Source organism: Microcaecilia unicolor, chromosome 6, assembly GCF_901765095.1.
Source record: "Microcaecilia unicolor chromosome 6, aMicUni1.1, whole genome shotgun sequence".
In the NCBI taxonomy this organism is placed as follows: Eukaryota; Metazoa; Chordata; class Amphibia; order Gymnophiona; family Siphonopidae; genus Microcaecilia; species Microcaecilia unicolor.
Window position 1 is genome coordinate 295,501,132 of NC_044036.1, and position 12,036 is coordinate 295,513,167.

Sequence of the window (12,036 nt, forward strand, 5' to 3'; positions counted from 1 at the left end):
CATCAGAAAGGGGGGTGCCGCCGCTCCCGCTGCTCTTCTTCCTGGCAGCCCCTCCCCCGCACCAGCCCTTTAAAAATAAATTGCCGACGCGAATAGCGAGCGCAGCACCTCGTGTGCAAGTAAAAGAAGCGGATCCGATCATCTCATTGGGCCTTCCCTCACTGTCCCGCCCTCCTCTGACGCAACTTCCTATTTCCTCTAGGGCGGGACAGTGAAGGAAGGCCCAATGAGATGATCGGATCCGCTTCTTTTACTTGCACACGAGGTGCTGCGCTCCCTATCGCGTCGGCAATTTATTTTTAAAGACCGGGTGGCAGGGAGAAGACGAGGCAGGGTGAGGGTGGGGGACAGATGGGGTGAAGGTGGGGGGAACTCGGATAGCAGAAGGGACTGGGTGGGAGACAGATGGGGTGAGGGGGACTCGGATGGGCAGAAGGGACTGGGTGGGAGACAGATGGGGTGAGGGTGGGGGGCACTTGGATAGCAGAAGGGACTGGGTGGGAGACAGATGGGGTGAGGGTGGGGGGCACTTGGATAGCAGAAGGGACTGGGTGGGAGACAGATGGGGTGAGGGGGACTCGGATGGGCAGAAGGGACTGGGTGGGAGACAGATGGGGTGAGAGTGAGGGGCACTTGGATAGCAGAAGGGACTGGGTGGGAGCCAGATGGGGTGAGGGGGACTCGGATGGGCAGAAGGGACTGGGTGGGAGACAGATGGGGTGAGGGTGGGGGGCACTTGGATAGCAGAAGGGACTAGGTGGGAGACAGATGGGGTGAGGGGGACTCGGATGGGCAGAAGGGACTGGGTGGGAGACATATGATGGGGTGAGGGTGCGGGGCACTTGGATAGCAGAAGGGACTGGGTGGGAGCCAGATGGGGTGAGGGGGACTCGGATGGGCAGAAGGGACTGGGTGGGAGACAGATGGGGTGAGGGTGGGGGGCACTTGGATAGCAGAAGGGACTAGATGGGAGACAGATGGGGTGAGGGGGACTCGGATGGGCAGAAGGGACTGGGTGGGAGACAGATGGGGTGAGGGTGGGGGGCACTTGGATAGCAGAAGGGACTAGGTGGGAGACAGATGGGGTGAGGGGGACTCGGATGGGCAGAAGGGACTGGGTGGGAGACAGATGGGGTGAGGGTTGGGGGCATTTGGATAGCAGAAGGGACTGGGTGGGAGACAGATGAGGTGAGGGGGACTCGGATGGGCAGAAGGGACTGGGTGGGAGACAGATGGGGTGAGGGTGGGGGGGCACATGGATAGCAGAAGGGACTGGGTGGGAGACAAATGGGGTGAGGGTGGGGGCACTTGGATAGCAGAAGGGACTGGGTGGGAGACAGATGGGGTGAGGGGGACTCAGATGGGCAGAAGGGACTGGGTGGGAGACAGATGGGGTGAGGGTGGGGGCACTTGGATAGCAGAAGGGACTGGGTGGGAGACAGATGGGGTGAGGGGGACTTGGATGGGCAGAAGGGACTGGGTGGGAGACAGATGGGAGAAGGGGCATGGATCTGGAACTGGGGTCTGAAAAGTGAGCAGGAGGGAGAATGGGGTCATGCCTGGGGCAGAGGTGGATGGGAGAATCAATGGATCTGGAACTAGGGGCAGCCGCAGGTGGGAACTGGGAGCCGAAAAGAGGGGGCATTGAGAGAGGGGGGATAGATCCTGGATGGAATGGGGAGTGAGAGGGAGGGCAGACCCTGAATGGATGGGAGGGGGAAAGAGAGAGGGCAAATGGTGAATCGAAGGAGCAGAGAGAAAGGGCAGACAGTGGATAGAAGGGAGTGAAAGAGCAGACAGTGGATGGAAGGGGCAGAGATAGAGGGCAAATGCTGGAGGGAAAGGAGAGAGAGAGGGCAGATGGTGGATGGAAGGGGGAGAGAGAGATGGCAGACTGGGGCAGATGGTGGATGGAAGGGGCAGAAATAGAGGGCAGATGTGGATGGAAGGCACATTAGAGAGGGCAGACACTGGATGGCAGAGAGAGAGCGAAGACAGATGCTGGATGGAAGGAAGACGGTGAAAAGAAGATGAGGAAAGCAGAAACCAAAGATAACAAACTGTAAATATATATTTTTATTATTTTGCTTTAGGATATAGTATTTTAGCTGTGTTAATAAATGTTTATAAATAGAACATGTAAATAAGGTAATCTTTTTATTGGACTAATTTTAATACATTTTGACTTAACTTTCAGAGAACAAAACCCCCTTCCTCAGATCAGGATAGGATACTGTAACAGCACTATACTGTATTGACCTGAGGAAGGAGATTTTGGCCTCTGGAAGTTAAATGTATTAGTCTAATAAAATGGTATTATTTTATTTTCTGTATTTGTTTTATTTCTATTTGTTAATTTGTAAAGTGGTGATTGGTATTTGTTAGTTTTTTCAAATTTACATCTGCTGTCTTTATATTTTGCACAGTACTAGGAGACATTTTCTGTTTCTGTGGCGTTGCATTGTATGCAGAGTCTGGCATTGGGGGTTCAGTTTAATTTTTGTCTAAATAGAAAGTTTATGATTACTTATTCTATAGTGGATTAGGGTGTATCTGTGTTTGTGAAAAAGACATGGCTTTCAGTTGGCATTGACTGTGCAGGATCGACGATCTGTACTATTCTGTCTGGTTTCGTTTTACAATAGGTGAATTGATGTTCTAGTGCTCACTGTAGTGCTTAAGATGCTTTCCTTTTCCTTGTGTGACTCATAGAAACGACTGCTTATGCTATGGTAAAATTGCTCTATAGGTCGTGTTTTGTATTCTTGGTATGCCTAGTACTGGATTTGGGGGGGGGGGGGGTGTTAAAAAAATGACCGGCCCCGGGTGTCAACTACCCTAGCTACGCCACTGCTGCCACTTCCCTTGCACTCGTTGGTTCCCTCAGTGTCCCGCCTTCTTCTGACGTCAGAAGAAGGCGGACACTGAGGGAACCAAGAGCGCAAAGGGAAGGGAGATGTCGGCAGCGCTCCGCTTTCACTGACGCTGCTGCGACCAGAAGTAAAAGATTTAAAGGCCCCAGGGCGCGGAGGGAAGGGCAGAGAGGCATGGATGGGAGGGCAGAGAGGCATCGATGGGAGGGCAGGGCCCAGGGAGAGGACAAATTGCTGGAAGGGGAGGGGAGAGAGGATTGCTGGCTATGGATGGAGGAGGGAAGGGCAGAGAGGGACAAGGATGGACATGGGGGCCCAGGGAGAGGACAAATTGCTGGAAATGGAGGGGAGGGGAGAGAGGAGGATTGCTGGCTATGGATGGAGGAGGGAAGGGCAGAGAGGGACAAGAATGGACATGGATGGGAGGGCAGGACCCAGGGAGAGAGGAGAAATTGCTGGAAATGGATATAGAGCAAGAAATGAAGAAGAAAGGAGAAAAGTAAAGAAATAAATGGAAAGGAAGCCCTGGAAATGGAGTTAAGAGGACAGATAGCAGCAGAATCAGATACTGGACCAGCATGATTGAAAAAAGAAAGTCACCAGACAACAAAGGTAGAAAAAAAATCATTTTATTTTCATTTTAGCATTTGGAATATGTCCACTTTGAGAATTTACATCTGCTATCTTATTTTGCAATGTATACCAATTTGTTTCTAAGAATATTGCTGACAATTCCTTTCAGTGTGGCAAGTGGTGAGCGATCATTTTCATGGGGGGGGGGCGTGATCATTTTCACGGGGGGGGGGGGGGGGGGCGCCAATTGATAGTCTGCAGGGGGGCGCCAGAGACCCTAGGCACGGCCCTGACTCACCCTGTCAAGCGCTTTTTCAGCATCAAACCAATGCAGGGCAGTCCTTTTGTTGACACTTTATCAGGACCAGGAGAAGTTTATGCACATTTAAAACTGATTGACAAACTTCCAGTAGAGCCATGTGGCAAGGTGGACACTGAATAGCGCTGCTCTTCACCTCCCTTCCAAAAGCCTGCATAACATTCGGATTTTTGCCTCGTTTTGCGTAGTTACTTACCAGGAAATATTTTCTGGTGAGCTTTTGATTGTGGGGCCACTTCTTCTGCCTGTATAGCTTCAAAATCTCTGCACAAAGGACAGGATCTTGGAGAACAAGATGGTGCTAAGTTCCAGTCCGCCAAGACCCTCTGTTAGCTCAGAGTGGACTGCAGAAATAATCTCCGAAGTGAAGGCGACTGTTGAAACTGCTATTGATAAGAAGTTGCAGCAGTTTTTTGATAAAACTGATAATGCCCATGGACACTTAGATGATATGGGCCTGGAACTGGATGAGGTGCAGAGGCGGGCTGGAGTGGTGGAGGATTCCCTGTGGCGGGTGGAGACCATACAAGGCACCTGGGACAAGCAATTGTTGGCCCTTACTGATAAAGTTGAAGATTTGGAGAACAGGGCCAGGTGCAACAATTTGCTCTTGGTGGGTATTTCAGAGCGCATTCAAGAGGGAGATTTGTTGAACTATCTGGAGATCTGGGTCCCCTAAAGCTTGCAATTGAGCAGTCGACATGGCCTGTTTCAGATTGCACAGGCCCTTTGTTTCGGGGCTTGTAGACTTGAGGGGGCCAGACTGTGGGTGCTGATCCTGCATGTGCTTAATTTATGAGCTGGAAAGTACAACAAAATAGGAGTAAGAGGATGGCCGATAGATAATCCAACACAGGAAATGGTGCTTAAAAGATGCTTTAATCACTGCTTGTACAGAAGGACCTGACACGGTCTGTGTTTCGGCATAATCAAATGCCTGCCTCAGGGGCCACATTGTTATTCAAACAGAAAATGAAAAGATAAGTGTGTCCAAACAACTCCGTTCAGGAAAAAGTCCAAACAGACAGCGTTATCCAAAGGTGTCAGCTCAGTGTCAGAGCTGGAAAGACATTGCATATTTATTTGTTGCATTTGTATCCCACATTATCCCACCTATTTGCAGGCTCAATGTGGCATATGAACAATCACAAATTCTGTGTTTTCAGGGTTATTCTGCGGCAGTTGCGGCCCAACGCCAGAAGTTCAGCTCAGTGTGCTTGGCATTTAAAAGCATCAAGTCCGTTTTGCATTTCTTTACCCAGCCTGTCTCTGGGTGATGCATGAAAATAGCACTGTTTTTTTTATGATACCCCCCACAGAGGCACAGGCTTTTTTGGACTCAGTGCCCAAGGGAGGGGTTTATCTTCCCCATCTACCTCAGAGCATTGAGCTTCAGGATGTTGGCTGGGACACTATTTCATTATTTTATTATCTTGGGCTGGACTTTAGGATGCCATCATTTTGCCCTTTTTTCCTTTCCTCTTAATCTCTTACCTGACTGCTGCAGGGCACTCTGTGGTAACTTTGAGAGGGGACAGCCTGCTGGCAGTTTCATGAGCCTCTTTAGAGGCTAATTGTGTTCAGTCTGGTTGGTCTCTGTATTATTGTTTGTTAGATGTGATTCTTTTGTAGAGGCGATTGGTCTGTGAAGTTCTGTGTGAGTGTTGTGGGAAGGTGGCAGGCGTTCATGGTGGCGTCCTTGTTTGGGGGTATGAGTGAGTGAGGGAACTTGGGGGCCTGGAGAGTTGGGGTGGTGGGTGAGAGAATTGGTTTCAGAATTAATGGGAGGGCTTCGGATGTGTCTGGGTGGTGGGTATAGAGCTTCTTGGTGTGGGGTCTCTGTAGTTTGTGGAGTGGTGGGGTTGACCTGGTGAGGGCTGGGCATCGGGTCCCCTTTGCTAGAGCTGTTTTCTTTTCAGAAGCGTGTGTTATAGTTCTACTGTGGGATCCCCCTTGAGAGTTTGTTCTTGGAACGTGACGGGTATTAATTCTCCTATCAAGAGAACAAAAATGTGCAAAAGTTAAAGAAAAAAGGGGTTCATATAGCTTGCCTTCAGGAAATGTGTTAGTCCACTTGACTGTTCATAATACAGAATTGGTCATACTTAATGTTTATACGCCAAACGTCTTTAGCCTTTCCTTTTTTCAGGCATTGACTAAGGTGATATATAGCACCTTATTTGCACTTGCCCCTTCTAATTTTGGGGGGACTTTAATATTGCAGTGGATCCTTCTATGGATCTGTTGGGGGAAGGAGCTAATGTAGAGCTTAGAGCCAGTTCAGGGTTACAACATTTTTGCAGGGTTCTAGATTTGGTAGATCCCTAGCGGATTTTTCACCATTTAGACAAAGATTTTACTCGTGTTGCCAGGGCACACTCGACCATGTCCCACATAGCAGTGGTGTAACTACGTGGGGCCATGGGGGCCTAGCCCCCCCCCCATATTTGCTCTGGGCCCCTGGTTTGGGTGGTGGGGGTCCCCAACCCCTCCAGCTGAAGCCTTCGCCCAGCTCTGGTCTCCAGCACCACCACATTGCCTGCCCTGCTCTCTCTTCCCCTCATGTCCGGCACGCTCCTTTTAGTGAAATTCAGTCTGAGTGTCCATGATGCAGAGCTGAATATATGTTTTCTATCTGTATATTGATAAAACCTTTTTGGTTGAGGGTGTTGAATTATCTATCTATGATCTTGAGCAGATGCCTGCCTTTTTGAGCGGACATTCAACCGTTTTCAAATTTTGTCTGTATGGGCCTTAGGTCAGGTCCTAATCTTCTTTTACACAAAGCCACCTTCTTGGCCAGAGAGTGTATGTGGCATCATGATACTGCCCCTTCTGTGACTCTCTGGAGGAATTAACTCTTTCTTTTGATGCAAATGGAGAGATTGGATGATGGATGGAGATCTCCTTGAACATGGAAACTTTTCCAACAAGTTTGGTCTCCAATATGAGACTATTTGCCACATCGTGCTTGTAGTTATCTGCTGAATTTGTAACCTGGAGCACGTGATTTTGGCTGGGAGGAGGGTGATAGTGGTTCTTGTTCTTAGGGCTGTGGGTTCAGATTGCCATGAAGAGCCAACACGATTGATTTGAACTGTTTGGTCTGTATTGTTCCTTAAGGTTTTTTTTTGGGGGGGGGGGGGCAGAGGTGGTGGGTGGGGTAAAAAATTGAAAATACCCACAGTGTATTGTGCTGTGAAGTGTTTTGGGTGTTATTGTGGTTGCAATAAAGGGTATTAAAAAAAACTGATTGGCAGCCTCATTCAAAGCTGATTTGATCTTCTGCAATTAACAATGGCATTTACAGTGTCATTCTATTAGCTAATACTTTAGTGAGAATTTTTGTATCAAGATTTAATAAAGATATAGTATGATAGGACTCTGGCTGTTGGACATCTTTACCAGGTTTAGGAATCAAAGTTATTAGTGCTTGATTGACAAGTTTAGGAAATGCTCCTTGAGTATCATCATCATACCAATCATAACTATCATAATATACCTTCAGAAGGCGCAGAAGTGTAAACTATAACCGGCCAATATTCAAAGCAATTTAAGCGGGCAGGAGAGGCATATTATTTTTCACAAGGCATTAAGCGATTTACAATAATAAATAAAATAGCATAAACAATTTGCCCAATATTCAGAGCAGTTTAACCGGGCAGGAGAGCTTCCTATCCAGTTAAATTGCTTATTATTGCCTATTTGTGATATTCAGCAGCACTTAACCAGGCAGTGCCTTTGAATATCGTCTGTATCTGCCCCTGCACTGTCTAGTTAATGCTGGGGAGTCCGTGAGTGGAGCTGGTACTTAAGGGATTAGCAATGATATACACATCTCTAACTAGTTCAAGGTTATTTTATTTGATAGGCTGCTTAGGAACAACCATTAAAGTGGGTTACAACATTTAAAAAATAACATAATTAATGCAAACCAGAAAAAGAATGCCAATCATTTAGAAAAGAAAGAAGCAGAAGAAGAGAGATAAAACAACAACAAAGCAAAACACAAAGGCCTGCTGAGTCACCAGAGCCCCATACCCTGGGATTTCACACTATCATCACCACCGGCTGAGAAAAGAGGAAAAAAACTACTCAAAAATTAGAGGAAGACCTGGAAGAAGTGCAATTTAACATCCTCTTAAAGGTCAGTAAAGGTCGGCAGCTGATTCCAAATCTGAGGACCCATCACACTAAACGTGGAAGTCCGCTGTGAAATCAAGGAGACCTGTGGAAGGAAGTCACTAAAAATTTATCTGATATCCTCACAAATATTTACTGACATCAGAACACCTATTGAAATTCACATGGAGGAAAAAGCCTCATCAAACCCAGACCAAATTCAACATGGTCTTTTTTTGGGTTTAGTTGCAATCATGGGCATTAAAAAAAAAAAAACCCCAGGGGCCTTTCAAAAGCAATTTACTTCATCTCCAAATACTATTTATAAAAATTTTCTTGTGGCTATATAGTACTGCACTTCCTTCAAATATTTGTGAGAAAGGAAGGCACTACCAGTTGACACAAATGAGTTGATCGAAGAGCTCTAGAGAGGACATAGGAAATCAATTGATAGGCCAAAAATGATGGGAGGGCAGTCTGGCAGATATTAAATACTAGCATAAAGATCTTGAAAGAAATGTAGAACCTCACCGGCAGTGTTCTGCCATCAAGTGATCAAACTTACATGCCCCCAAAAGAAGCTTTACTGCATTGTTCTGCATCAACTGAAGGCTTTTGATTTCCCTTTGATTAATGTCCAAAAACAAAGAATTGCAATAATCTAAACTAGAACGAACCAAAATATGAATTATGATCCGCAGCACCCCTTTGGTAAATAGATGCTGCATGGAGTGAATCTCTCTCAAATGATAGAAGCATTTACTCAGTTAAGTTATGATAGCAAAAAGGCGGAGCTATACAAGTCTGAATATTGGCCTGTCCCTGGTTATCTCCTGGGATAGTAACCTAAGGGATTCCTGGGTGTCATGCTCCTCACTGTGTCCTCGGCGGCCCCTGTCTGCTGCGCGACTTCCCTCAGCAGCACGAGTCCTTCCGCAGCGGCGGTTTCCTCCAGAAGAGCAAGATTCCCCTCCATTTTGATCCGTCCATGTCCTCAGCGCCGTCCATCTTCCCGGCGCTTTGCCCTGCGGTCCGCCCTCTGTTTTGCTGAAGATTGGCCAACCCCAACATTCGGGCTACTGGTCTCCTCCCTCTGTTGATCCCCTGCCTATTGGCTATCTTGGATTCCCTTGTGCCTCTTTTTCATTGGCCTTGTCTGTCTCCTTGTTATCTCCTGTCCTATGGCAACTTCCTTTCTCTGCTGGTTTTTGCTGACGTCAGATGCCAGCACTATTTCTACTGAACTTTCCTTTGCCTCTGTGCTTTGGCTTCTACTTTGGTAGGCGCTACTAACTCTATAGTCTGCTTCTTGTCCCTTGTTACTGACTTTGCCTGTGCCTGGATTACTCTTCTGCCTGCCGCCTGCCTACTGACTTTGCCTGTGCCTGGATTACTCTCTTGCCTGCCGCCTGCCTACTGACTTCCACCTGTACCTGGATTACTCTCTTGACCTGCTGCCTGCCTGGCCAATACGTTCACCACCCCACTTCCAACTCCGTCCCATAAGTCCTGCAGGTCACCCGTACCTAGGGGCTCAACCTCTGGGGAATGGCGGTAAGCGCAGGTGAAACTTGGGGTTGTCCAGCCGCCAAGCAGAACCTGGTCTAAGTACCGGGCTCAGCAGCACTGTACTTGGTACAAGAACTTACAAGTCTGACACTGGGCCCCCTTCTTCCCTCTGCCAAAGCCAATAAACTCCATTCTGGGCCCCCTAATAGACCACCAGGAATGAAAAAGGTAGGTTTGGAGGACCTATGGTAGTGGTAGGGGGTGGGAATTACTGGTTTTGAGGGAGGGAGGATGAGGGGCCCGGTCTGGTTTCTGCTGGCTTTGGGAGAGGGAAAGGAAGTGGGACTGGGATCAGGGAGGCGGGGGAGATCAGAGTGGGTGAGGGAACAGTGAGGGAACATAAGTGTCTTATGAGAATCGTGGCTGAATATTGGCCGGCTCATCATAAGCTGTGGCGACTATCATATGCCGAATTAGACCTAAATGTTTAATGCCGGTGTCCAGACATGGCCCATTATGAATATACAGGGCTAATTCTGCCCACGGCAGTCAATGTTTAAAAAAAAAATGCTGACCACCACAGGCTGAATATTGACTGGAATATACAAAGTCAAAGAAAGGCCCTATTAATTTCTGAAATCTTCCAATAGTGTCTGGTCTCCTCTAGTCTACCCCTTCCTGTTGTGAACTGCAGACCCTGCTGGAGATGTTGATGTTCTCTCATGTCCCTGCATGCTTGTGAGGTTCTTTAACAAGGTGTGCAGAATGTGGTTATCTTTGTTCTTTCAGGTTAATAATAACCCTGAAGACCAAAAGAAAGGAGTTGATATTCAAAATGATTTCACTGGCCAGAAATGGCTCCTGACCAGTTATATAGCTTGTTCAGAGCTAACCAGTCATATTCAGCAGCACTTAACCAGATAGTGCTGCTGAAAATGTCCGGTTAGCCCCCAACGCAAAACTGGCTACTGTGGGGATGTTCTGAAGACGGAGTCACCACTTAGCCAGTTAAGTACTGATATTCACTTAACTGGCTAAGATAACCACATAAATAGGGCTGCCTTTTATGCGGTCCTATCTTTATGTGGGTTGCCCTAGCTAGTTAAGTGCTAAACATTGTATTTAACTAGCTGTGTTTTCACTTGCTCTATATACCCGGAAATTTAGTGCTGGAAACCAAACATGGCATTGAATTTTCGGGGATAACACTGGTGGCGGTCAGCAAAACACTGATTGCTGCCAACTTAATATCGGACCTAAAGTCTTTAGAAAGTATAAAATGTAGCTGAAAATAAGATGGACTGCCTACTAATCTGTCTCATCTGAGTCTGCTCCAAAGAGCTCCTTCACTTTCTCTTGACATCTCTATTCATGCAGTGCTGAATCTGACTCTAGTGGACCTCCCTGGTATGACGAAGGTACCTGTAGGTGACCAGCCACCAGACATTGAATTTCAGATTCGGGATATGCTCCTGCAGTTTGTGACCAAAGACAATGCTCTTATCCTGGCTGTATCCCCAGCCAACTCTGACTTGGCCAATTCTGATGCCCTCAAGATTTCCAAAGAAGTTGATCCACAGGGTAAGTTTTATATGTAACTGAGGAGGCTACTTGGAATGCACTGAGATGATGGGTGCAGAAGAAGAGTAGAACTACAGTCATTTATTCTGAAAAGAAGGTGAGAAGATATGCATTTGCTTGTATTGTATACCCATGTTCTTGAGCCTGATTGATATTCAGTGCCAAAGGGCTCAAGCAGGGTAGGAGGATACTAGGTTAACCTGAAGTGAAGAGGTCAGGTCTTTGGTTATCCTGGGATTGAGCTGTTAAATGCAGGAAATCTCCTCCTGTACACACTGCTCCTTTTGGTGCTTGATCTACAGATGATCTTAACTCTGGGCGCAGCCACTTACCCCCAAATTCTATATATGGTTCTGAAAGTTGTGTGCGCAAGTTAATTGAGTAATGAGCCCGTTAACGCCAATAATTGGGTGCTAACAATCAATTATTTTTTCTTAAGTTAAAATCATTTTTATTAAAAGCAGTTTCCAAGTGAACAGTATTGAGCAACAATATTATGAAGTTACAAATACATGTAAAAGGAAATATAAACCTTACCAACATGGAGGGTATGTAGAGTAAATAAATGCACAACTACAGCAGAACAATCAACAGTACAATCCCCGTAAAAACCCTCTGATAATATAATACATATATCTCCAAACAAACCAGGGTAAGGCTAGAACTGTACTCTAACCATTCATAAAATCTAGGATATGAATGGAGGGCTTAAAAAACCTGCCCTGATAACCAAAAGGACCAGAATCCTAACTGTTTATAAGATTTTTAATACATTTTTGTGTAAAGAGGAGAATTTCTCAGAGGCTAAACTCACCCAAGTAGACAGCCCACCAGACGCAGGCTTGTCCTAAAGGGTGGATGGGTTTCTCTATCATAGAGTCTTTCCCCAAATTTTTGTGGAATTATTTTGAGCACCACAGAGCAAACCTATTCTCCATTACACTTTTATAACCAATCACAATAACAACCACCAATTGGTAACAGAACAGGTATAGCTCTCAATTCATATCCTATGAAGAATTCAATTTACACATTACACATAGTTCCTGTTCACTTACT

General features: G+C 46.6%; 1 protein-coding gene across 7 annotated transcripts in view; it reads left to right on the plus strand.

The window, feature by feature from the left end:
• The window catches only part of DNM1 (dynamin 1), a 195,087-nt gene that overhangs the window by 58,138 nt on the left and 124,913 nt on the right, over positions 1 to 12,036 (plus strand). For all 7 annotated transcript variants that reach the window (XM_030207928.1, XM_030207931.1, XM_030207929.1 and 4 more), the window contains one exon: positions 10,774 to 10,977. In XM_030207928.1, coding sequence (XP_030063788.1) covers positions 10,774 to 10,977 — 204 coding nt within the window. The remainder of the gene's footprint in view (positions 1 to 10,773; positions 10,978 to 12,036) is intronic.